This window comes from Kwoniella bestiolae, chromosome 1 (assembly GCF_000512585.2).
Source record: "Kwoniella bestiolae CBS 10118 chromosome 1, complete sequence".
Lineage (NCBI taxonomy): Eukaryota > Fungi > Basidiomycota > Tremellomycetes > Tremellales > Cryptococcaceae > Kwoniella > Kwoniella bestiolae.
The window spans coordinates 2,412,901-2,438,661 of record NC_089241.1 but is presented as its reverse complement, the minus strand read 5'-3'; the positions used below and the strand labels follow the sequence as shown (position 1 = coordinate 2,438,661).

General features: G+C 46.3%; 9 protein-coding genes across 9 annotated transcripts; 3 read left to right on the top strand and 6 right to left on the bottom strand.

The window, feature by feature from the left end:
* Positions 1-183: 183 nt before the first annotated feature.
* On the bottom strand, positions 184-1,746 carry I302_100924 (uncharacterized protein; the record flags this gene model as incomplete). Its single annotated transcript, XM_019190937.1, has 4 exons — positions 184-616; positions 736-834; positions 1,040-1,309; positions 1,496-1,746. 4 exons carry the CDS (start codon positions 1,744-1,746, stop codon positions 184-186), a joined length of 1,053 nt encoding a protein of 350 aa, XP_019047685.1.
* A 519-nt stretch (positions 1,747-2,265) lies between these two features.
* Positions 2,266-4,638, bottom strand: I302_100923 (uncharacterized protein; the record flags this gene model as incomplete). Its single annotated transcript, XM_065869173.1, has 11 exons — positions 2,266-2,362; positions 2,428-2,538; positions 2,621-2,749; positions 2,833-3,018; positions 3,178-3,474; positions 3,616-3,713; positions 3,782-3,798; positions 3,881-3,961; positions 4,034-4,062; positions 4,144-4,247; positions 4,495-4,638. The coding sequence occupies 11 exons, from the start codon at positions 4,636-4,638 to the stop codon at positions 2,266-2,268; spliced, it is 1,293 nt and encodes a 430-aa protein (XP_065725245.1).
* A 605-nt stretch (positions 4,639-5,243) lies between these two features.
* I302_100922 (non-histone chromosomal protein 6) lies at positions 5,244-5,887 on the bottom strand (the record flags this gene model as incomplete). The annotated part of the gene is made up of 4 exons (XM_019190935.1): positions 5,244-5,277; positions 5,352-5,449; positions 5,527-5,662; positions 5,793-5,887. 4 exons carry the CDS (start codon positions 5,885-5,887, stop codon positions 5,244-5,246), a joined length of 363 nt encoding a protein of 120 aa, XP_019047683.1.
* Positions 5,888-7,151: 1,264 nt separating this feature from the next.
* On the bottom strand, positions 7,152-7,838 carry I302_100921 (uncharacterized protein; the record flags this gene model as incomplete). Its single annotated transcript, XM_019190934.1, has 3 exons — positions 7,152-7,280; positions 7,380-7,449; positions 7,549-7,838. 3 exons carry the CDS (start codon positions 7,836-7,838, stop codon positions 7,152-7,154), a joined length of 489 nt encoding a protein of 162 aa, XP_019047682.1.
* A 754-nt stretch (positions 7,839-8,592) lies between these two features.
* I302_100920 (uncharacterized protein) lies at positions 8,593-13,242 on the top strand (the record flags this gene model as incomplete). The annotated part of the gene is made up of 13 exons (XM_065869172.1): positions 8,593-8,760; positions 8,903-9,056; positions 9,139-9,234; positions 9,337-9,495; positions 9,632-9,973; positions 10,090-10,359; positions 10,489-11,106; positions 11,221-12,016; positions 12,124-12,225; positions 12,291-12,395; positions 12,479-12,745; positions 12,822-12,997; positions 13,112-13,242. The coding sequence occupies 13 exons, from the start codon at positions 8,593-8,595 to the stop codon at positions 13,240-13,242; spliced, it is 3,384 nt and encodes a 1,127-aa protein (XP_065725244.1).
* A 2,318-nt stretch (positions 13,243-15,560) lies between these two features.
* Positions 15,561-16,451, top strand: I302_100919 (uncharacterized protein; the record flags this gene model as incomplete). The annotated part of the gene is made up of 1 exon (XM_065869171.1): positions 15,561-16,451. The coding sequence occupies one exon, from the start codon at positions 15,561-15,563 to the stop codon at positions 16,449-16,451; it is 891 nt and encodes a 296-aa protein (XP_065725243.1).
* A 423-nt stretch (positions 16,452-16,874) lies between these two features.
* Positions 16,875-22,640, bottom strand: I302_100918 (uncharacterized protein; the record flags this gene model as incomplete). Its single annotated transcript, XM_019190930.1, has 17 exons — positions 16,875-17,017; positions 17,086-17,182; positions 17,269-17,502; positions 17,598-17,773; positions 17,839-17,937; positions 17,998-18,217; positions 18,319-18,451; positions 18,616-18,890; positions 18,955-19,122; positions 19,180-19,326; positions 19,381-19,726; positions 19,817-20,061; positions 20,160-20,732; positions 20,797-21,131; positions 21,206-22,234; positions 22,300-22,510; positions 22,569-22,640. The coding sequence occupies 17 exons, from the start codon at positions 22,638-22,640 to the stop codon at positions 16,875-16,877; spliced, it is 4,503 nt and encodes a 1,500-aa protein (XP_019047678.1).
* A 484-nt stretch (positions 22,641-23,124) lies between these two features.
* Positions 23,125-23,658, top strand: I302_100917 (uncharacterized protein; the record flags this gene model as incomplete). Its single annotated transcript, XM_019190929.1, has 2 exons — positions 23,125-23,385; positions 23,485-23,658. 2 exons carry the CDS (start codon positions 23,125-23,127, stop codon positions 23,656-23,658), a joined length of 435 nt encoding a protein of 144 aa, XP_019047677.1.
* Positions 23,659-23,990: 332 nt separating this feature from the next.
* Positions 23,991-25,294, bottom strand: I302_100916 (uncharacterized protein; the record flags this gene model as incomplete). Its single annotated transcript, XM_065869170.1, has 6 exons — positions 23,991-24,026; positions 24,094-24,219; positions 24,380-24,780; positions 24,891-24,933; positions 24,998-25,078; positions 25,211-25,294. 6 exons carry the CDS (start codon positions 25,292-25,294, stop codon positions 23,991-23,993), a joined length of 771 nt encoding a protein of 256 aa, XP_065725242.1.
* Between the last annotated feature and the right edge of the window lie 467 nt (positions 25,295-25,761).

The following is a 25,761-nucleotide window of genomic DNA, read 5'->3' as shown; positions in this document are numbered from 1 at the left end:
GATCTTATAAATCATATATATTAGTTGGACTGAACAGACATGTAGGAACATATAATCTGACTTATATAAGGGTATATATGCATCCAAGTACACGATAATGATATGAGAAGATTATCTAAGCTATATAAGGTTGACCGGAAGACTGCCAGATGAATCCCAAGTAAACTACGTAGATTGTGGGATCTATGCCTTGACACCCTTCTTCACCGTCTTCTTCACTTTAGGCGTACCAATAACCTCCCCCTTGGCTTTCCTAGCTACGTTAGCCGATCCGATAGTAGACGATTTCTTCTTCTCCCTCTTCTCCTCTACTGGAGCTGATACCTTCTTCTTCTCCTTCTCCTTCTCGCTCTTCTTGTTTGCAGCCACAGGCTCCTCGGGCACTTCAACCTCCATTTCCACGTCTTTACCGTTTTGCGCGGCGGACTTATCAAACCTGCCTTCCAACTTGGCGTTCCAGATGGGTAACATCACTGAAGTGTTGGTTTTGATCCCTACCGAGAGGACGTTGGACCACCCTTCGGGGATGTTGGAGATTACTGATGGGATTGAGGCGAGGAGGTTCTCGAGGATTTGCGAGGGGGATGAGGAGGAGGGGGTGGCTATTCTGATTGAGCTGGAGGTTGAGGATTGGTCAGTGAGGGGTTCAAAGGGTAGGGGATGAAAGGAGGGATGGAAGACATGGAATTTTGAAGGAGTCGATAGACATGTTTCTTGGTAGAGAAGACAACTCACTAGGATGTACCGGTAGAAGGATGGAAATAGGTTGAAGCGATCGCTCGGCCAAGCTCGGCTTTGAGGTCTTTGCGGTTCAGGTTGACTGGTATAGGTTGTCTGTGGGGGAAGGCAGAGTGATCAGTCAACATGTGTTCTCGTCAAGATGCGTATCGACATGGACGTTGTCTAACATTCCATCATCATATCACATAAGATCGCTCCTTCAATCCCATCTCCTTCTACCCCTCATCGAAACGGGATGAAAATCGCCTGATCGTCCAATCTCGACCAGATCCTTCGTGAAAGTCAAACCCCAACTCACTTCTTAGCCTCAAAGAACATCTTCCCCAGCAACCCAGGCATAAGCGTCAACACCCTCTCATCGCACAAGAAAATCTCATGGTCCCTCATAAGTTCTCGACGAGGTTCGAAAGGCTTGAATTTTCCCTTCAATTTCTCAACACCTACGACCCTCGAGATGAATTTGATGTTCTTGTTGGATAGGAGGTCCTTGTATTCCCTCTGAGGGGATTTGGAGAGGAGGCAGATCGAGGTGGTTGGTGGAGGTGGGAGAGGGGGGTGGGGGAGTTGGCTGATTGGGCATGTATGAGTTAGCATGAATTTGAGATGTGGGAGGAGATGAAGACATGGGTGAGCATGATGGTTGAAGTAAATGATTGAGATTCTCCATTGATGTACACCCCATGAACCCTCAAAGCTCTCCCCCATATATATATACATATATATACCCTTCAAGTCGAACAAGAAATAAGCTCACATCCTAACAGGCATAGCTCCCTTCCTAGTACTCCCCCTCTTCGTATTAACAACCAACCAAACATTCTCTTCCTTCGGTAAGAGCTCCTCCTCCTCCTTTTGAGCTGAAACCTTCTCGTGGTGCTTCAACAGCGCATCGACGGCTTTCTTAGCTTGCGGTTCGGAGAATGAGGAAGGGAGGGGTTCGACCGGGAGTTTCTTGGGTTTGGAAGAGGATGGGACGGAGGAGAAGAGCTTGATGGGTGGGGGCATTTTGGGTGTCTTGCCTTGGTGGGTTGGGTTAGGGATGTAGGAGATGGGTTACAACAAGGATAGTCTAGTTGGATTATCGATATGATCAATCGTAACCTGTCTGTCAAAATAATCAAGATGAGTTTGAATAATTTTTGAAAATAATCAAACTTGACCTCCATCCTCAATCCAGGCACAGCTCGCATGGACGAGTGAGTGATAACCCGCACTTGCTCGTGTTGGGAAATGCCACGTAAGGGTGGAAATAGTATTGTTCCATATCACTTCTATGCATGTATTGTCTTCTTCTTTCCCACCATATCATGTATATCTCACCATCTATATCTAACATTCTTCTGTTCGTAGCTACGCATGTATATCAGATCATATTTAGGTATCATCGACTCTTCCCATGTTCTCTGGTATACTGATCCAATCCACAAATCTTCATCATCTCCAATCGCATAATCTTCCAGAACCGATATCCATCGTCTTCCGCACTACCGATTCCACCTTGCTCGCCCTACTTCGCTTAGCGTCTTACTGAGCCTTCTTGTCAGGAACGCCGTTCTGCACCCACTGCCCATTGGCGTCCTTGTGTCGGACGGTGAAACATGCGATACCGGTGTGTTCGGTTCTGCAACGTTGCAACACAGCCATTCAGTCTCTTGATAATTTTGGATAAACTGGATGTCAACTCACATTTGCCAGATGACTTCCCTGGCGAATCTGATATAGTTGAACAAAGCCACAAAGAACGACATGCTGATGAAGACGTTGGCAGCTACGGGCGAAGCTTGAACAAGGGGTTCACTAATTCATATGAGAATTTTATCAGCGGTCTGTCGAAAGTCCCATGTTCAGATGGCTGACAAGCAGAGAAGACATGACTTACCGTCCGAACCACCAAAGCGAGTTGGCATCGAGCATCCCAAACAACGAGTATACCATCATCCCATTCCAAAATGGGAAGGGCGATTTGGTGACGTGGGCGAGAATCAATTGAGAGACTTGGTATGAGAAGCTATCATATCAAATTAAGCAATCAGCTTAGCATCTCATTGAGGCTATGTCTGACGAGACGGACAAAGCTGGTCATATACTCACGCCATTCCCCAGTATCCGATGAAGGGCAGTAACCTGGCGTCATGTACCAAACTTACCCCACCTCTCAATTCGGCGTGTAACCATGTTACCAAGATGAGGGTGTGGGTGAAGAATGGGAGGTAGCCTAGTAATGGTGAGAGAATGGGTTTACCGGCCTTGAGACGAGCTTGAATGACGTTGGAGTAGCTGTGTTGTTAACATAATCTGTTAACTTGTCGTGTGTCTTTGGAAGATAGCGAAGTCAGGGATAGGAGGATTGTGGCTATGAAGCCATGAAGCAACGATGGAAAAGGGCCGAGGACTGTATAGGTCCAGGCTGGGATCTCAATGAAACAGCCAACTCACGAAGTAACGATATTCCCCACAGTACCAACCGCCCCGAACGTCATGAACGCAACATTCGCAGGCAATTTATCCAATTTCCAATAACCCTTCAATCCCAACGTCTCGTTGATCTGATAGATGAGATCCAACGATTGAGGGAAAGCTTTGATCAGCGGAGTAAGGATCGGGGTAGACCAGAACCCTGGTCCGGAGGGGTGGAAGGCGGTGATGAGGTAGATGACGCAGATCATCAGGATACCTTCCACTGGACCGGAGAAGGCGGAGAGGTACAGTGTGCCGGTGTGGTATTCTTCCCATCTGCATGTCAGTCAGGTTATCAGCTTGAGTCGTTTAAGGAGCGGGAGATGATGCGATTGATTGGAAGGAGATATGTCCTGGTGTATTTCGTTCGGGAGATGATATCACGGAAGGGAGGGGAGAAGAGACATGAAGACCCACGTCGAAGCGTAGAAGTTGCACAGCGAAGCAGCTTGAGAAGCTACGGTCCACCATGATCTGTTTAATCCCAATGCGTGAGCGCAGAGGATGACTTCGAGCTGTGTGCGATGATCGTAGAGCTGTCAGCTGTAATACTGCTGTGAGGTAGAGTTGGAGCAAGACGTACAGTGGTGTTGATAGCGTCTATATCAAGGTACAAAGGACAGCACCTGTCAGTTTGACTTCGTCTTCCTCCTGTTGTTGACGAGGTGAGGATCAAACCCACCACATCCATGATCGAACATCTCTCCTAGAGCACTTGCCATACCAGTCCTTCTAGCCTGTTTACCGTCTATCGCGTCCATGCCTAGAGGAGATCAGAGAATGTCAGCTTGTCTGTACAGCTAGTCCCAGGGATCTGATGAGGCAAGAGACTTACTTTGGTAGGCGAAGAGACCAATCGCCCATCTATCATGACGAGCGGCTCTCCCATTCAGCTTCCGCTTCTTTACAGATGTCTGTTGTCGGAGAGGGAGAAAGACAACTCACGATAAGTACACCCAGCTAGGTAAGACCTTTCCTTCATATCCAATATCAAAGTAGAGTAAAGTGCCGACATTGGTAATGACGAAGCAGAGTCCGAGGAATGTTATCTGGCGGAGTGATAGAACGGTGTTAGCGATGATTGTGACTGATATGATAGCGACGCCAAGTTGAATGCAGAGAAGTGTCCCCTTTCGCTGCAAAACCATGGCTCATCGTGCACTTGAATCCTCCTCAGATCCAAGGCCTAGTCATCTCGACGATACGTCCCATCCCTTCGCCTAATGTGACTGTCCTTCGCTACATCTACACCACAAGCGAGCCAACACAAAGATACAGACAACAACCCCAACTCACAGTGTTAGGTGCCAAAGTCTTAGGAAACAGAGTGACCAACCAAGTCCAGAATGGTCCCAAGACATGCTTGGACAATACACTCTTGTCCACTCCGGAATACTTGTATTGATCTAACCCTGCTAATTGTTTTTTGGTGATTCGCATTGTGCCGATGATCTAGTGACTAAGTGAACGAGGAGACAGTTCAGGGGGGTGTGAACACCAGCGAGCAGCAGACGGCAAGTGGTGTTTGTTAAGGAGAGGAGGGGAGGGGATATTTGGGGAAGTCGAAGTGAAGATGAAGAAGCAGAAGAAAGAAAAGGAAAAAGAATGATGGTCATGACGTTCTGCTTTTTTTTTCGTTTTGGATTCCTTTGGTAGAGATATCATGTAGAGGCAGTGGCAGGTGGCATCAACCCTTCCTTTGGTAACCACCTATACACACAGAATAAACGTGTGTTTTCCACACGTCTGATACGCATATATGCACAGGCTGGGTCGAAAAGCATATTGCTATAGTGCTATACCACGCCTTGCAACGCAGACATATCTTATTCACACCCATTCATATTTCATATATATAGGATAATGGGGTTACTTTGATCGAATAAAACCAGCGAAACGAAGTATATAAAAGGACTACCCCTTTTCATTTGAAGTAGAAGAGGAGAGTAGGAACGAAGAGCGAGAGGGACAGTAAAGAGAAAACGCGCGAAGGACAACTATAGACTAGATAACATTGATTTCTGATTTATGATTGTCTGAAACGTTTACTCGTCATCGTCATCTTCGTCAGAGTCGGAGCTACATCAAGCGAAAACGGACCGGTATCAGCCATCGTGTGATTCGGTGATGAGAGGGAGAGAACGCGGACTCACGCAGGAGCAGCCTTCTTGGCAGCTTTACCGTTGGCTTTGTAAGCTGCGTTTTCCTTGTCGGCTCTGGCTTTATCGGCTTGGGCTTTGTCCTCGTAAGGCTACAAAAGTGAACGAGAAAGAGTCAACCTCCGTATACTGTATGGAGGAATTGAGGTAGGGGTATCGTATGACTCACCTTCTTCTCGCCGGCAGACATCTCCTTCCACTTGATACCCAAGAGCTTACCAACATCACCGAACGAGGCATCGGGGTTTTCAGCCTTGATTCGTTCTCTGTAATCTTGCACGAAGAACATGTAGGCGGAGAGGGCTCTGTGAGGTGCGAGTTACGATATGAGGGGTAAATCGTAAAAGTGTTGTGGAGCGGGGGTAGATGCGTTATAATGTTGATCAGCATAGTGCACTTCGCATCAGGTGGAAGAGGAAGAGGGGAATGACCCACCTCTTGGGCTTGTTGGGGTCCTTCTTAGCTCTCTTCTTTGCGGCGGCTTGGACGCCGGCGGATTTCTTTGTGTCTTTGGCGGATACTTTGGGCATTGTCTGTGGTGGGTGAGAAGGGGGAAGTACGAGTCGGAAGAGGGTTCGAGTGACAAGTTGAGTAAGATAAACAAAGAATACAAGGTATGGTCAGCACTATGCATCAGGATGTGAGACGAGACAGATCATGATGACAAGGAATGTAGATAGAATATGAATGAGGTAAGGAATGTTTTGGTTAGATATGTATGTATGTGAGAGAAGTAAAGTGAGATGTGGGGTGAAGATGCATCATCTCGATGTTCATCTTCCTTCCCACGCCTTCTTCATCCAACATGCATCTTCCTCTCCATCGTATCGATGGGGGATAATAAGATATGGGATGAATGTGAGAAGACCAGGATGAACCACCTCCACCTCCGCGACGCGTCCCCTCACCGACATTAGATTACTTCCCACCGTCATCCACCATAGTGATGATAGCGAGGAAGACTCAAATGATAGTAACGAAGGGATGCATTATTCTCACGAGTGGGGAGTAGGATGGGAGTGTATAATACCTCTTTGAATATGTTTTTTGGGATGTGATGTATGTATGATGAATGGTCACTCACTATAGGTGTATGTATATGGGGTGTCTTGGTTATGTGGTTGTACGTTGTACGGTTGTATGGTAGAGATGATATACTATGAGAGTAGTATGAGTATGAGGATGTATGGTGAAGAGAGAATGTATGGTGGTGATAGTAATGGTAGCGGGGGGTTATTGTATGAGCGGTGGAATGTATGGTGCATACCCTCATAATCCTCGTTTACTATCAAAGGGTAACTCGGCACCCAAGGTCAACTTGTTTATCCCTTATTTAGTTACCACTTTCAGCAATTTATGAGGGAGTGACGCGGGTTGAGTGATTCAGGTTATATTCCCGAAACGCCGTACTATGGTGGAATGGGTTAAAACCACATGACTTGGTGGGTTGAGTGGCAGGTTGAAGGAGATAAGGTTAATGTTGGAGACGAGAAAGATAAGGAAGGGACAATGTTCATATGAGCAGGTCAAGATAAAACTAAGAAGGGCAAGACGAACGATAATGGCTTTCCATCGTGATCTGATTACAGGAATTGTGCGACACAGATATAGCGCAAATCAAGCGACGTCGGGAGGGTCGGCGAGGGAAGAGTGCCGTATGATCCATAAATATACATGATCCACCTACATTTGCTCCGGATATACCTAGAAACTACTCATCATGATGATTGACCAATCCAGCAAAACACCAGGATCTATTCGATGCGAAGTGGTACTGGTATGAAGTCCCCCAGCCTAGTCGCTATCCCTACTACTGCTGCTGCTTCCGACAACCTTGCCTTTCCCCTTCACGGTCCTACTTTTACTCCCTGTTGCCTTTCTCTTGCTTGGACTGGAGTTCTGGACTACAACGTTGATTGAGATCTACCGCAGTATAACATCGGAAGGCAGCGGATAATCAGCGCGACCGACTCCCTCTTCAGGCAACTGTCTGACAGAGACAAAAAGCAAGAGGTCACTCACACTAACATCAACGTTCTTACCGTTCTTCAACGTCACTTTGCCATTCTTACTTCCACTCCACCCGAACGATCTGACCTCAACATATCAGCCAATGACCCTCCTCTCATTGACAAGAAGGCAATTGGTGTTCATACGGAAGGTAGTGACAGTGACAACAAACCGTACTCACCCAGTCGACATAATCTTCTTATCAGCCTCGAATCTTATCACATCACTCTTAACCGTCTGTTCGCCCACCTGAACCTTGAGAGGACCCGAATTATCCATAAACTCTGAGGGATCAGGAATATACTTTTCTACTTTTTCTTTTGTCTTCTCTTTCGGCTTGGATCCGTCCTTGGATGACTTGGTCAGATCCAATTGGGTGATCCCATTTGCAGTTTTCGTGGTTGGTTCTCTGGCTTTGGAAGAGGATGAGGAAGTGGATTTGCGGGTTGCGGCGGTGCGAGTTCTTGTCATTCTGGGTGCATGGGTGGGTGTATGTGATGAAAAGCAGAGGAGAAATACAATTGAAATGGATCTTTGTCTACATATTTATATTTACTATCCCTTTGTAGTGTGCTTAACGATGGATACCACGACGTTATGACGCATTTTGATGGTACCTCGTCCAACACTAGCATGATGACGATGTGATAACAAAAGGTCAATGCGTTTCGATGGAAAGTGGGGAGATACGAGTGGTCAAGTGGCACTAACGATCAGATGGGAATGAGCCGCTGTATGATTTTTTTATTGATGCATGTATATCATGATTGCGTCCCTTCTCAATATCTTTATCGTATGAGCTTTCACTTGGATACCAAACAGATTCATCAGCTGCATGCTACCTAGTCGAATTTGGACAGCTTGTCAAGGATTGCTGTTGCTATCTCTTGGGAATTGCGCACGTGGTTACGTCATACCTTGTTACTTACTGTGATCGGCCAAGTCCGCCGGTCCGAGCTAATCGCTGGTGTAAATGCTGGAATTGGAATATGCACCGGGTATAACCAGCATCATCACCTCACATCTCATTCGCTCAATCCTACTACTACATATATACTTATCTTTCATTGCAGCATCGATCCACATCTTAGATCTCAACAACTCACTGATACACTCTGACAAGTCAGACCGAGAGTCTGAAAGAGGCTGATTCGACCCGACAAAAGCATACATTGACGGTCCGATCGAACACAGATCGAGTGGCGCATAGTCGTCTCAGTCAACGATGATCGCTTCATTATCCCTCCTCCTATTATCCCTCGTCTCGGCCTCTGGTTCCAGCAGCAATCAAGGCTACGGTTCGATCTCATCTCGATCGAGTGCTTCGAGAGAGCTGTTGGATTTACGAGGTGGCGATGTAGGAGTTAGCCAGTATACCTATAATGCGACTTTGGTAAGTTACATTGACATCTAATTCAATCATCCCATCTGATCGGACTGTTCATGGTCAAGTTTCGATCAGTGTTCTGATCCAACTGACTTTGCATCTTGTAAGGTCATTGATGCTGATCTCTATCATAATGTGGTACTCGCAGCTCCCGCCCAATCGACCCAGACCTCCAAACTGTCCACCATGCTTCAACTGCCAGCTACCCGCGTTCAACTGCGGTAATGCGGGTGAATGTAATCCGTTTGACGGACAGTGTCGATGCGAGCCTGGGTTTGGTGGTCAGGATTGTTTGACGCCTCGTTAGTGGACTTGTCATCCCATTACTGTCTTATGCTTTGATCAACGTGGGCAGAAGCTGATTATAACGATGTGATCGTATAGTATGCGGAGCCTTATCAGATGGGGACGAACGATATCCCAGACCTGATGGGGAGCTGTGTGATTGTAAAGATGGATGGGGCGGTATAAACTGTAATGGTGAGTCAACGGTCCAAGCTTCAGTATTAGTCATCTCAACGTATCTCGATCTATCTCTTCGTGCATATGCGTGCGTGACGCTGATACACGTCATTTATCCAGTTTGTAAGACCGATAAAGCATGTTCGGCTTTCCGTCCCAGATCTTCACCCTCAGATGGATTTGAGCAGGATGATACTGGAGATCAAGATGAGGATCAGATGGTTTGTTATAAAGGCGGTTTGGATGTTGAAAGGAATTTCCAGATGTGCGATGTTACGAGTGAGTTAAGACACCATCTATCACTGGAATGCAACATCTTGCAACCTTACAAGTACGGAAATCATCCTTACTTTCTTCCAGTATCAACTTGACAGACTATGCAGAATTCCTGACATAAATATTTGCCATACCATAGACCGTAAAATCATCGACACCATCCCAGACAACAAGCCCCCTCAAGTCACATTCTCCTGTACAGCCGGTGGACCCTCCTCCAACACCTCTTCCTCTTCTTCTCCATTATTCGCACCATTCCGATCTCTAGGAAACGATTTAGGCGCGTTAGCTGAAGATAGTCTTGGAGAATGTAATTTCCAGTTCTGGGTGGATAGGATCGAATCGTTTCATTGTGAATTATCGAAATGCTCTTGGCAATCTAAGGAGTCCTTCGACTCGAATCAGACGAACTACAATTGTAAGGAAATTGAATGTTCTTGTATACCTGGGAGGTTCCTGTGTGGAGAGGATGGGAGTGTTAGTGAGTGTATTTCCTTCTTCTTTGACTCCCTTATCCCTGAACCCCAGCCCAATTTCTCATCTACCGATCTCCCCTCTATGTTTCGAGTCTCCACTGACAAACCCAATCCCACTTAGACATCGACGACTTCCTAGCAGAAGAAGTTAAAGGTCCCGGGTCGTTCAACTGCATCTCAGGAAAAGGATGTTCATTCGAAGAACCAGCGATGAACCAACTGATCAATGATATCTTCGGAGACAGGTCTATAACATTAGATTGTGATTCGGGAGAATGTCTGCATTACACCCAGGTACCAGGCTACACCAGACCGGAGAGACCGGATAATAGTGTTTGGGTGGCTTTGAGCGCTGCTTTGGCGGCGTTGATCTTTGTTTTGGCTTGTTTGTGTGAGTTGGCCTTGCCTGATACCTTCCATGATACATCACCGGGAGATCTGGCGGACCCAATGGCATACTACCCAATGGCATACGAGCATCCTTTCCTCTCATTAAGCTGACATTGTAATCCTCATACAGTGTTATGGTACCTTGGCAGAACACATCGACATCCTGCAGGGTTTGGCGGCGTCAAACTACCTGAAGATGAGGCTGCTAAACTCATGGCCGACCACGTACCCGCTACTCTCCATTTCAGCAATATCTCATACGACCTTCCATCCAGCAAGAGGGTCTTATCCCATATCACCGGTACCGTCAAACCCGGTGAACTGTTGGCTATCATGGGAGCCTCAGGTGCCGGTAAATCCACCTTGTTAGATATTCTAGCTAGGAAGGCTAAATCTGGAAGAATCTCCGGAGACATGTACGTGAATGGACGGACTATTCCTGATGAAGCTACTTTCAGAAGAGTGGTGGGATATGTGGATCAAGAGGATACCTTGTTAAGTACATTGACAGTGTACGAGGCTGTCTTGTACTCCGCTTTGTTGAGGTTACCTAGAGATATGAGTCATCAAGCCAAAGTCTTCCGAACGCTTGAAACTATGAATGAGCTGGGAATACTAGGTATCAAGGATTCGAGGATCGGCGAGTCAGGGAAGAGGAGTATATCAGGTGGGGAGAAGAGGAGAGTTTCGATTGCGTGTGAATTGGTGACTGGACCTAGTATCTTGTTCTTGGATGAGCCTACTTCGGGTGAGTCATTCTTCCTTCTCACTCCCAAAACCCTTTCTCATACACTGTTCACATTCTCTTTCTGAGCCAATTTTTCATGTGTGCTAAATACTGATTCTGCTTTCGCTCTACCAGGTCTTGACTCGTACAACGCATACAACGTCATCTCATCCCTATCAACCCTTGCTAAACAGTTCAACCGAACAGTCATATTCACGATTCATCAGCCCCAATCCAACATTGTTAACCTATTCGATCGATTATTACTATTAGCCAAAGGTCAATTAGTCTATTCGGGAGAATCGGAAAGAGCACAACAGCATTTCGAGAAACTAGGGTACGAGTGTCCTAAGGGATATAATATCGCCGATTATCTCATTGACGTTACGGTAGAAGCGGCGGGTGATCACAGGAATGGCGAGAACGGCAAATCCACCTTGAATGGGAATGGAACCAGATCCATCGAGGGAACAAGGGACAATGGCGATGTGGAGAATGGATTCGGGACCTCGATTTCATCACCTGCTCGTGGCGAGACATCTACAGCAGAAGAGGAAGACGCCGAAACCGACAATGGAGGTATGATCAACGAGATCAAGATAAAGGCGTCCAAGCTATTAGGTGCATTCACAAGTACCACCACCTCTATTCTACCAGGATCAGGATCGACCACACCCAAAGACCATATACCCCCTATTCCGGAGAAACTGGCTTCCCTCGTACTGGCCTCGAGGGCAAGTGACGATTCCAAGATTGTCGAGGCGGAGATTATGAGGATCCAACAAGGTCAATCACCAGACGGAGCCAATGCGATCGGTATTACCGAGAGGGATATTGATGAGGAGACGAGGTTGTTGAAAGGTTTCCAGAAGGCGGGTTTGTGGACTCAGTTTAGGTTGTTGAGTGGACGGGCGTTTAAGAATCTCTATAGGTGAGTGGGGTTATGCTTCCTCTGAGAGACTGTTTTTTGTACGAGGTGCCAGGTGAAGAAGGTATTTGAAAGTGGAAGGATGGGTGCTTACTTCCTCCGTGTCGCAGAAACCCCCTCCTCATGGCTACCCATTACGCTGTGGCTATTGTTGTAGCGCTTGTATGCGGGTTCTTCTTTTACCATGTTACGAATGATATTCCAGGATTCCAGTGAGTCATTCGTCCTTCAAGATCGTTCTTAGTGATATATGCTTATCTACTTCTGGTTTTCGCAGAAATCGACTCGGTCTATTCCTGTTTATCCTGTCATTGTTCGGATTCTCATGCTTGAGTTCGCTGGGTATCTTTGCAAATGAGAGAATGCTATTCATGCGTGAGAGGTGAGCATTCTGACTCTAATTCATAATCCCCAATCTTCTCTTGCCACTTGATACTGAGCTGACCATGTATGACTCATCAACAGAGCAAATGGATATTACGCCCCAATCACCTATTTCCTTTCCAAAATCCTCTTCGATATCATCCCTCTCAGAGTCATCCCGCCTTTTATCCTTGGGTCGATCGTCTACGGCTTAGCAGGTCTCAACGCGGAAGTATCAGCGTTCTGGAAATTCATCATGACGCTTGTGCTATTCAACTTGACCGCGTCTAGTATAGTCTTGTTCTTGAGTGTAGCGGTGGCAGATCTGGGAGTGGCGAATCTTTTGGGAAGTTTGGTGATGCTTTACAAGTGAGTCTGATATCCTCATCCCCCCTCTATGTATAGCAGCGAGGGTGTCGAGCTAACTAGTTGGGGTTGTGTATAGTCTATTGTTCGCTGGTCTACTTATGAACTACGATAGAGTACCCGACGGGCTGAAATGGATGCAGACGCTCTCATTCTTCCATGCGGGGTATGAAGCTCTGTTGGTGAATGAGCTGCGATACCTCCAGTTGATTGAGCGGAAATTCGGGTTGGACATTCAAGTACCTAGTGCTACTAGTGAGTTGCCCCCCCCCCCCCCTTTTCCCCTTGTTCCTCATCAAGAAACACGGACCATCTTTGCTTTGCTTCTGTAGATGATCAGATATTGATGATTATGTATTCACCGCTCAGTCCTCTCATCATTCGGGTTCCACGCTCAAGCATTCTGGTGGCCTGATACCGCGTTACTAGGAATTGTCTTTGGGGTATTTACTGTCGCTAGTTACTTGGTATTGGAGTTCTTCGTTAAAGAACGGCGATAATCTGAAGTGAAGAAGGGGAGAAACGATCTGACACCTGATATGATCATACCAAATGACAGTAGATGGTCAGTCACGTATGGTAGATAGTACAGTATTGTACAATACAGTATGGAACTCAGAGTCTAGCATCGGTTTACAAATCTCCTTGTGTGGTGTGGTCATTTGCTATTCATGTATACATAGTATTGTGATTGGATGGAATCCGGCCTATGGCGCGGGCTGAATTTGCCGACCACGATGAACTTCTCGCATGATTGTGACCGTCATGAAGGGTGATACAGTATAATCAGCATTCACTTGCATGAGCACTGGAAAGTTTGGTCGTATCTATGTACAGTACATCACTCGTCTCGATCATTTCCACAGCTACATCATATCTCTTGAACACTAAAATTGTAAGCACCATTCAGTTGCTTTGATTACTCACATCTCCTCGTTACTACTCGAAGAGATGGGCAATTTCGGGATCAAGGGTAATAACCCCATCTTTGATTGTACTATTCCCCCATTGATCTCTCAATTCCTTTCTGTAAGTATCCATATCCAAATTTCCAGGCACTCTCTCAACTCTGCCTCCGAGCACAGATCCTTCAATTCGTCCCTTGAATCCGCCACGGCAATTGCAAATTCCTGTTTTTCGGGATCCTCTGTGGGATTGAAGAAACTGTGCTGTTCATCCAGCCACCGGGCCCAAGCTATCTTATTCGCTCTATTTTGCATAATCGTAAACTCAGGCAATACGTCTTTGACATATGACGGTGTTTCACCTTGCCCTTGACCTTGACCCTGTGGGATGACGGTGGGATCTCCACCCATCACGGTCATGGCTCTTCAGCGATACTTTGTGCCTCCTCATTCAGATATCCCAGGGCATGTATCTTCGGTCTCAGGGTCCAATAAGAACGTTTGACTATATTATATCCTCGTGAAACTTCGAGAAGTTCGATGCCTATACTTGGTGTTTTCCTTTGAGCACCGAACGAAGTTTTCGTACTCCATTTCCTGCACTCCCCACTCTCCCGTTTGAGGATCGCGAGCGTAATTCACGCCCGAAATCAAACACGGATAAAATGTGAATCTACCTTTTTCTGGGCTGGGATTGGTGACACCACCCAGCGAGTAGGCCGGATCGTTCCCCTTTACGATTGTATCTCCCGAATCAAAAGGACCCTTCGACTCGATTTTGAACCTGGTCCCAAATTCGGGGCTGGTCCCATCCTGGGATTCATATCTGCCAGATGGGAGAGCGGGATCCGCTTAAGCTTGAGATTCGAGCTCGTCGTAGTAGGTAAAGGCGCCTGGACTGGTCTTGGTCGGAGAGTCTGACTGGATAATGCTGTCGTTCCCTGCCATGGATGAAGGGGTCTCTGTTCTGTCGATAGGCGAGGTCTCCTTGTCAGACATAGAACCATCTTGGTCAGTGCCAATTGTCAGAAGAGGCATGATGGTTTTGAGGGCTCGGTGTATTGCGTGGCGCTATGTGGTGGTTTCGATCGACAATGATGTGAGCTGGGTAAAAGGTCAGACAATGATACTATACAATGGTCATCACCTTGAAGCACTCACATGAAGTTGAAGTACCGTGTATTGTGTGATACAGTATGTACGGTGGCGATCGAAGGATTTGTGTTGAGAAACTGTGCAAGGAAATACAACTCGCAATGCCCCAATTTATAGTTGACTGTACAGCCTGCAAGATGCGTCATGCACCGTGTGTCCTACACTCAGATCACTGTTTTGTTCTCCAGAAGACCTCTTAGCCTTCCCTTCTCGCCCCTGTCCTTGAGGCCTCCTTTGACCCAGGTCAAGTCTGATGACCTCCTTACGCACTGTCGACAGAAGGCATAACATACTGTAAGCTACTATTCGGAAGACGAAACGCGTGCGTATGAAAGAAAGGAGTGATCGAAGTCTGAACAGAAAAAAACGTCACATTATGATAACGCACTGCACAGCCGTGTGCGTTTCGCCGCTGGTACGCTGAGAACTGTACGCTGCGAATCGACCATGTATCTATACCACACATACCGTGACGCACTTCTTCATATGGCTGTATCCCCTAACCCCCGAATCATACTACAGCCCTTGAATCTTCGAGTGAGTCCTCGAGTAAGTGAACAATCACTTTGATGCCACATCCGCCACAAGGCCTTGATCACCATTTCCGTACGTTACATCCACATTAACGTTCACTCGTCTCTCCTTCTGGCACTGTATTGACGGTGCACTGCATATTCGAGGTTTACTGATTGTTCACTGATCACCCACCGCAGTACAAACAAAAAGTGCAAATATTCTGACTCGATCTGTCGCGCGAGATGCTTATCCCCACTGCTCTTGTGGATACGACCGTCGACGGCAAGACCTTCACTACGGCTACCTCTACGCAAGAAGGATCGAGCTCCCAACTGTTTCCTCAAGGCTTCAAAGGGGAAGGCGAAACGCAACAACCATTCATCAGCGAGGAGTCAAAGAGTTCAGAAGAAGCGAATTCGGACTTGGACTCGGACTCGGACTCTGATTGGTCACAAAGCGATGCTCCTCGAGGAAAGTACACGATCTACCAATGCATGACCAACGGAATGAACTTCAAAGTCAATCACGACGTCAATGTTGGATTGTCAGGTCAGGTCCCGCAAGTCGTAGAGCTTGAATCGACGTTAACGAACTATTACACTCCCAGATCAGAAAGCGATAGCCCTCATTGTGCCGCAGCGTTTGCCGACTATGTGAGAGCCAAGGAATCCGAGCCGGAGGCGATTAGCCGATTGAAAGAGCTGCGTGAGCGACATCTGTCAAATCTCGTTTCTCAGATTATGCGCACAAAGATGGCATGCTCGCCTGGGAATACACTTGTCAGCGAGAGATTGTACGATCTTACGAGATGCGTGGACCAGAGTCGTAGAGACGCTCATCTCGAATGGACCGAAGAATTGCAAGGGAAATTCCATCTTTGGTATAAATTTGTAGGAGAGTTTGCCTTGACGGTTGCAGAGTCCAAAGAAGATTTGAAGGATCTCGTTTCCCAAGCTGAATGTGAGAGGTTGCCTGACCAAATGGATATGAACAGCTTCAGAAAGAGCTTAGATGAACAGTGGGGATCCAGCAGAATAACATCGGACGAGCGAATCATTCTTGACCCTCGCCTCAACGGTAAACCCTCTCTCTTTTCCATACTGTCATGGTTCAAGGTTCAGAACGACGCATGATGAAAATGTGCATTGTCCTGTCACTGCCATCTTCTTATCGTCCAACACAATTATGTGAATCCTTCCCGTGTTATAACATCCTACCGCGATGGTATATGACCAATCACGATTATGCATGGAATTCATGATTGCAACCGCAAGCAAGTCCTCGATTGGTGGAATCACCTGTGCAAGTCTATGAATGCGGAATGCTTCCCTCCTCGCGCGAGGAAGATGGCAGGCGAACCCATCACCGTGTTGCAGAATCACGGAAATTCGATGTCATGATATGGACGATGCATATGATGTCGTACAGTAAAACAACCTCTAACACCAAAATAAACATAACCGAAAAACAAAAGGGCCGAGGACTTGTGCATTGCAGCAAGAAGCGGCAAGCCCGATCACCCACAATACGAGAACCAATCACAAACTAATTGTCGATCATATCTTGATCCTCTCCATAAAACCGAAAAGACTCTTCATATCCACAAACCTCCTTCCATTCTTATCGAGATACTTGTCCGTAACATTTACGAGTTGGGCGAATAATGCTGTATTAGGTAAGACCAATGCTCGGATTTCCTCTATTCATGACGAGACCATGGCGTCAGTTCCGATCATACCTGTTCGAGGCGTACGAGGATAGACTCACCAAATCTTGCTGATCCTCTTGCATTTGAGATGGCTTTCTCACCATCAAACAGACTTCGGTAGTACAGTAACTGGTTATACAATTTACTATCGTTGTACTATCATCCGGACATATAAAGTCAATTTCCATCCTTTTCATACCACGCGGCAGCGGAGTATGGACCAAAGGGTATACTTTACTCACCTCCAACCTGACAGTACCTTTACATCCCTCCTTGACCAAACCCAAACACCTCTTTCCATAAACACTCATCATCCTCGTCCTCGCTCCACATCCTTCGCCATCACATACTGTCCATCCCAGGTAATACCTTGAGATATGAGCTCGTATCTGATTTTCCAGCTGGATGGATACAGAAGCAGGGTGTAAGATGGCATGACAGGCTGAACATGATATTCCGACATGCTGTATATTCGTCTATCAATGATGTACCAAATTTCATCAGCTATCATCATATCCGCTGTGCCATCAGGAATTATCATGAAAAGGGATGAAGCAGTACCGTCACTTACAGACTCATCCAGCAGTCCCAGGAATGTGAAACTGCTCTCACAAGCGACACATCTAAGTTGTAACGGTTCAGCCTCCTTGAATCGTTCTTTATCCGATATCTGAGATTCGAAAGTAAAGAATTGCTCCTCGTCCGTCACACCAGGTCCTGAAGATGCGTATCTCGTAGGGTCCAAACCTGAACAATACAATTAGCCTCTGTTAGAAAATGGATATATCATTGACAAATCACGCTACACTTACCTAGACATTCTGCCAACCTAGATCGCTCGGTTCCCTCGATAGTCTCGCACAACCTCAAGACAGGCTGTAAGATCTGTGTATCAAGATAGAAGTCGTAATCTACATATGCACCACCTTTATCAGCTGAAAATCCCAATGCCCCTTGTCTAGCTGACTTACCAATCTTAAGCTCCGAACCCTGTCTTCTAAGATCATCAGGATGGAAAGCTCTTTCAGCTTGTGCTGTCTTTCCTCCTTTACCACTTTCGTCCAAACACATGATATACGGTATGACGTCGTGCGCTCGGACAGAGGCTCCCTTGGATTTCATTCGGAGAGCGACTTGCACGTGGGGTTGAGATTTCTTGTCTGGGTAATCCTCAGGGTTTTTACCAAGACGCTATGAGGATGGTGTAGATGATAAGCTCAATACCCCACTCCCGGCTCATCGGTATGGCACGAAGACCTCGCGACGGGAGGCTGTAGTTAGATCTGACTTACCTTGAAGATGATGAAGTCTTCTAACGGGATCAAACCACTTTTAACAGCCTCACCAAGATTCGTGAGAAGCTCATGTATCTTCTCAACAACAATTTCCGTTGATTCCCCACTGAGTATTTCTTTGAGGACAGCGCTATTGAGAGGAACGAATTCAAGGTCAGCTTCATTGCCAAGAACTATCGCGTGCACTTCAGATGGTATTGATAATGACAAACGGAAACGACGAAATAGGGAGGAAACCCAAATCAAAATCCTGAAGCGATATCAAAGAGCAACCATTGTACCAGTCGCACTCACCTAGAAGCATCTTTCGAGACCTTACTAAACTCTCTCCTCTTCATATCCAAACCTTTGACCTCCGTCTTTCTCTCCCCATTATCCTCAATTTTCACCGCAGCGTACTTCTTCTTATTTAGCAATAAGATCCTCTCGAAAATTGCATCCAGATCAATCTCAAGCAACTTGTATCGCTCATTGACCAATTTCTTGAAATCATTTGCTATCTTGTGAGCTTCCTGCAGTGAAGTAACATTGGAATTTACGAATACTGAATCGGTATCTCCGTATACCACCTACAACAGAATGATGAAGGATAGTCAGCTGATGTGTCCTGGTAGAAAGCGAAGAAAAACCCACATCGAGTTGTAAGGACTCTGCCAATTCCCTGGTATGGGTGAGAATCTCTCGACCTTTGAAGGTAGTTAACGCTGCCAGAGGTCGAGAAGAGAATCGCGATCCGGCGAAACCGAGACAACCGTACATAGAGTTGGCGGTGAGTTTAAGGGCTTGTTGTCGGATATCATACTGCGTAAGATATGTCAGCTTGCTAACGCTTACTATGTACAGCTTAACCCAGCTTACCTGAAGAAGCTGAGCAGGAGTAGCAGATCTATCTTTCATCAGACCTTTCACCTGTCTACGTCGGTTGACAAGAGTAGCAATAATTCGAGGCAAGACACCTTGAGCCACGTCCGAAGCAGGTACATCCGGGATCTTCTCCTCCTCGGCCTGAGACACATATCAGCTTCATGCCTTCGGTCATAGCCAAGCTTGACCACTCACCTGATCATCTTCCACCTCCCTCTCAACAGTTGTGAAATCAATGTTATACTCCTGTATGATACTAGGATACAAAGAGTTGAAATCCATGACCATGATATACGTATCCCACAGTCCCCTCTTGGGTTCAAATACCAGACCACCAGAGTATTTCGCTTTCCCTCTTATAGGTTTGGAAACTATATCTTCGGTCGATGGATCATCGTCATCCCCTCCGGTAGTCGAGTGTTTCTGCTTCTTGTTGGAGTTGAAAGGCGATTTGTCGGGACAGATATACTTGAGTCGATGGAATTCATGTAACAGGATGAACTCATTTCGTACAGCTCTTCCTCCGTTCAGTGTGAGGTTCCTACGTTCAAGATCGATCTTAGCTATTCATCCTTCTACTCTGGACCGCGTCGATTATCATCTTGAGGTAATATAGGGAGTCATCACTCACCATGAGTTACCAGCCAAATTAGTCAACTGCTTAGTCAAAGGCAACAACTGCACCCTAGCAGCAATAGCCATCTGGAAGTACGCATCGACCTCACAGAGTCTAATGAATTTGATCAACTTGTCAGGTGAGGACAAGGTATGATCGAAATAGCTATGTGTATCTTCGGGGTCGATATCTTCTCTCTGGATTTTCAGGTGAGTGGCACACATTTCGGTAAGTGACCAAGTCGTCGAGGAGATCATTCCCTATCAACATTGTCCGATAAATCAGTCCTCCTTCATATACATGATTTATTGCCGGATAGGAGAAATGGAAGAAATGTGGAGAAAAGCGAGAAACCCACCTTCGCCGCATCACTCGATAAATCCGCTACCAACCTCCCCGCCAGCAATCTATGATTACTTCCCCCTTTACTGATGTTGAAACCTTTTCTTCTAAACCTTCCAATCCTAGACCAATGATCCGCTTTCAATTCTTTGAGCCTATACAAGAATGCTTCAAACGAGTTTCCCAAGAAATTATGCCCAACAATAACGTCGGGATCGTACCTCTGTATAGTAGCTAGCAGGGAGTTGAGGAGCGCTCGTTCAGCTTTAACAGTTTGGAAAGGTGATCTATCTGTTTTACCCCTTCCTTCCAATCCAGGTGGGAATTTTTCGATTGGTCTGATTATTGTATTGAGCGATGATCGAAGTTGATCAGGTGGAGTGGGATCCTCGATATTACTTCCTTCCCATGTTCTCGTAGTTGCGCATAACAACTCAGTCTTATTCTCTCGGTGATTCACGATGGTTCGTAGGGATATTGACATGATGGTCAACGGTGGTGTATCCTTCGGAGCAGAGTTATCGGTCTCTGAGAATGGGTTGACGGTTTTTGGGTCGGAGACGGTGAATTCGATCTTACACCATGATGCCTGATGATGTATTATGGTGAGATCAGCTATAATCCGATCTGTTATCATAGAAAAGCTGACTCACAGACTTCGTACTCAAGGTAGGATTTTCTATCTTCAACCAACAAGGGCCCATGATCTTCCTCTTCAGCACCAACAATTCAAACGGCGTAGTGTTGGTACCAAAGACATGACTGAATGTCTGTCCAGTCGTACTCATCGGTATCTCAGGTTGATCGAACCCATAGGCAACCTTCATCCATTCACTTTCACCTTTCTCGACCGTCTTATCTTCGAAAGCGTATTTACGCTGGACATACGATGCCGCCCATTCTTCGATCCCGGCTTTACGTCGTATCTGATCGAACTCTGTGAATACGTCTGTTCGAGAAACCTCTTCGTCCGTCTCTTGACCTTGTACTGTATATCCAACGAAACGTGTCAGCTGACCGTGCAATCGATGAATTGTAATCATTCAGCAGGACCTGACTCACCAACTCGCTTAGGTCTGGGTTTAACAAACAGATTCCTTTCTATACCATTTATACTAACACAGGCACTGACGTGCTTCCCGCTATGTCTATCCAGCACTTTACCTACAAACAAGACCACACCATCCTGTTCGAAATGGTCTAACCAGAACATACTGAGACTACCGTCTTTCTCCAGTACGTTCTCGGGTCGAGTGGATCCCACAGAAGCTCTGACTTCCTCCAATTCTGATGTCTTTGTAGGCAATAGAGATTCTTGAATAGATGACCATCCAGGTAAATTGGTCTTGGCATTCCCGTTCCGTTGAACCGAAGATGCAGGTCTGGGTTTGACGATCGATATGTTCTCTTCGTCCATCGGCTCAGCTTTGACCATCACGGGATCAGGCTTAATGACGTTCTTCACCGAGTTCGAATTGTTCACTCTCCTTCTTGTTGCAGTGGTAGCACCGTTGAGTTTTGTAGTAGCCGAAGTGAGGGGTTGTACCTTCCTGATCTGCATCTCATCTTCCCCGTCACCTTCATCCTCATCTATAGGTTCAGGCTTGACCATAATCGAATTATCATCCACATCCATTATATAATCACTATCGTCATTCTCCTTATTGGGAACAACAGTTATATCTGACATTCTAGGTTTCTTCCCCATGATCCCTCTCTTGGAATCCCAAAGGGATGGTGGCTCGTCATCATCATCATCTTCCATACCATATCGTTTCCTTCCTGATGAAGAGAAGAACGAAGAATCGGATGAGGGATGCAATCCCTCTGAAGAAGGTATATCAGGCGATGATTTTCGTTTTCGGTTGGCGACGTCATTTGAGGTGGACGTAACGGAAGAGAGGAGGGAAGCCATGAAATCGTCCTCCTGTATTGCGCTAGGTGCTGGTCTATACCCTGCTGAAGAAGAGGATGATGCCGCCGGTTTAGCGTAGTCGGAGAAGGATGATTTGGGTTTGGCTTTGGACGATTTGGGAGCAGGTTTGCCTGCTGAAGCTCGGGCTTTTGCTTTTGCTTTTCTGATCTGACGGGCTACAGACACATTGCGTGTTCAGATTAATACTCATGATAGCAGGGAAGTAAGTGTATGCACTCACCCTTTCTGAATTCCTCATCTTCACCCTCAAAAGCATCTTCATCCTCACTCTCGTCATACCCATCTCTCCCACCATCCCAATCGTCCATCCCATTATCTACGTACCCTCCCTGATCGTCATCCTCGATAAAATCATCTGCGTCCAGCCGATCTCCTACGATGGATCGATATTGTTCATCGGTCACTTCGTCGTATAGCTCGGAGTCTGAAGGCTGTAGTAAAACGAAGAATCAGCTGTGATTAGATCAAAATGATCGACCAATAACTCACCTTCCACTGACCCAACCTTCCACCTTTTGCACGCGCCTCTCGGAGGGCTGCTAGACCTTTTGCAGGGGCCATGGTGATATTATATCGATGTGTAGGTCACCGTGGTTGAGGTGCGATATGGCAAGACCCAGGAGTGATCGATGGCAGTGTCGATGTGAACCTGCTGTACTTTAGCTTTGCAAGATATAAGAATATGAACGAGGTATAGGTTCAAGGAATGGATGTGTCAGGTTTGAGAAAGATGAACATTGAACATTGATCTGATACGCGTCAAAAGGGTCAAGAGGACGAGGCTGGAAGGGGGAAAACGACGCGTTGGATGAGAAACACGTGGGGTGTAATATCACGTGATTCTGGAATGGAGTGGAGGCGAGTCAATGTGAATGACGATTCTAGCATCCTCGAGAGGGGGAGTGATGGCGAGCAGACAATATATCATACAAGTATATCTGAGGAAAGCATCGCGTAGTAAGACATCAAGAAGCAAACCCCACAATCGCACAACCATACACAACATCATCACGAATCCACCGGATCAGATCATAAATACTCTATCATGTCAAACCCTCTAGACGCCCCCGAAGCACCTACACCCCAATCATTAACCCCCGTCCCAGAGACGACCGATACTACTTCCCCCCCTTCTCCTTCTGCTCAACAGCATAATCAGCCACTAGCTATTGAAGATGCTCCCACTGAAAGTGAACAGGCTACGAAGGAAGAAGACACAGAAGAAGAGGTGCAGACGCTGGATCTGGGTGAGGGGAATGTGATCAAGTTGGATAAGCTGGGTCCGATGATCATCAATTCTGATGGGGTGAGTATGGTCCATTCCTAAGCCTTGTATAATCAGATCATCGGAGTAGTAGATATCTGAAGGAACATATGCTGATACTTGTCATGTACGTACTCACAGACGCTATCACGTATACAGAATTGGCAAGACCTCCATCCAATAGAGCAGGAACGTACGGTCCGATTATTGGTTAAGAAAAGAAATTTAGTGAGACTACAGAAGTTAGATCAAGAGAATCAAGATCAGGAAGGGGTAGAAAAATTGACGGCGTTGCAGGAGGGAAGCAAGGCTTGAAAACCAGAAACCCAAGAGACTGGAAATATCTCAACTGAATTAGAGGGAAATGGTCACGACTATATACAGCACGATATTTCACGTTTATCATTACCCATGTATAATATGCATACTATTTAGTACCAAAAAATCACTATTCTATATGTATCTCAATACAACAAGTAACGCTTTGGTCTCAACAACACCGTTTATATGCGGTATCTCCCAACCAAGTATGTCTCATCTCCCAATCGCATGTCATTAGTCATGCCTTGCTGGCCAGTAATCTCGGTCATACAACAAAGAACATTTCTCTCTATTCCACCGTTTCTCATGATCATCATCGTTACACCTCACCGCTTCCCCATTATTCCTCCAGGACCATGTTCCTACGACCAGCATTTCAATTCAGCACCCCGAATGAAAGATCAAAACAACGGAAGAGAACAGACCCACCTTGGCATAACAATTCTTACAATAAGGTAATCCATCTTTATCGGACACTTTCGAAGGGTCCAGCGTGGATTTGCAAGAGGTACAGCGTAAACATGCTTTATGCCATTTCGAGCCTATCGAGTAGACCTAGATGTGCAAAAAAGGTATCAGCGCATCCGTCGTGATTGATTCAGCTTGCTTTCACATAGACAGTCCCCTGCCTCCAAGATCAATTACAGAACACTGGAAGCACTACGGCCTGGTCCGTATGACCGATCCAAAACTGTCTCCCAGAGGTCTCACTCACCTGCTCAGCCGCATAAACCCTCTTCCCACACCCCCTACACGCATCATCCCCCTCAACCCTCGTCCCCACCTTGGATCTCGGACTCTCACCCCGTCTCAAGAGACCCCTATCATCCAATGCCTTTGACCCACCAGCAAAAGGAACAGAGATCGGCCGGGCATCTCGGAAATTCGGTCGGGTTATTGGAATACTGGAATCAGTGGGAGTAGCAGGTTCAGGAGGTGGTGGGGTATAATTTCTTGGTGGGGTGTAATAGTCTTTGGGGGCTGGGAGGGGCGTACGTGGCGATTGGGCTGATGAGGGGAGTCGGTATGTTGGTGTGGAGGGGGTGACGGGGGGTTGAGGGCGGGCGGGAGAGGAGGTCGGTGTGATGGAGGGGAGGACGTTGGCTTGGCGTAGGTCTGTAAATGTCGAATGATCAGTATTGGGCGTAAATCTACTAGGAGCTGAATCTGGGGGACCTCTATCGATGGGGTAGTTATAGAGTTGTGAAGGATAAATCTATACTCACCCCGGGTACCAAATAACTGAGTATGACATCTTGTACAATACGGCTTTTGAATTATAAGATCTCATTACTTGTTCTTCGATATATTTGAAGTAATCGAGGTGACTCACCTGCGTATCATGTTCCACCAGATTCCCAGGATCCAACCTCTTCCCACACTGAGCGCATTTCAGACATATCTTGTGGTATATCTGACATGAAGATAAGAGATCAGGTTTAGTCACGCCTTTTCTAAAGGATGATTTATCTATATATATATATATATATATATATATATATATTTATATATATGTATATTGTCAGAATGGGGAATATAAACCTACCTTTCTATGCGGTCCCAATACCTGCTCGGCATGATACACCGAGTTCCCACAAGTCTCACATTTGGGTGCACCTCCGAATATCATGTTTCCGGGTAAGGAAGCAAGCAAGATACGGCGAGGAAGATAAGGAGAGGTCGTAGTCGATAATGTGGGTCCTTTTGAATGTAGTCAGTCGATAGGTTATCTGTCGGGTCGGTGTCTTGACTGAGGATGGGAAGAATGATGATATGGATGCAAGCCAAGTTAGGAGAGGGGACGATGAATAACGATGGCAAAGTCAAGCAGGGTTTGGTTAGTGACGGTATGTTGATACAATGTTGGGTTTGTTTACAGGGCAATGTCGAGTGCAACATGAAACGCGCGTAGCAGAGTAGTCACGTCACGCCCATTCTGTATGATGAGGCGGTGTATACTGTATAACAGTTAGTGTACCATGTCAGTGTCAAATTCAAGCCATTCCAATAAGCGTGTTATCATCGTCATGAGTCATGCATAAATTGACATTGTCTCTGGCTGCATTTGATTGCGTATAAAGCTGATCCTCCTCTTCA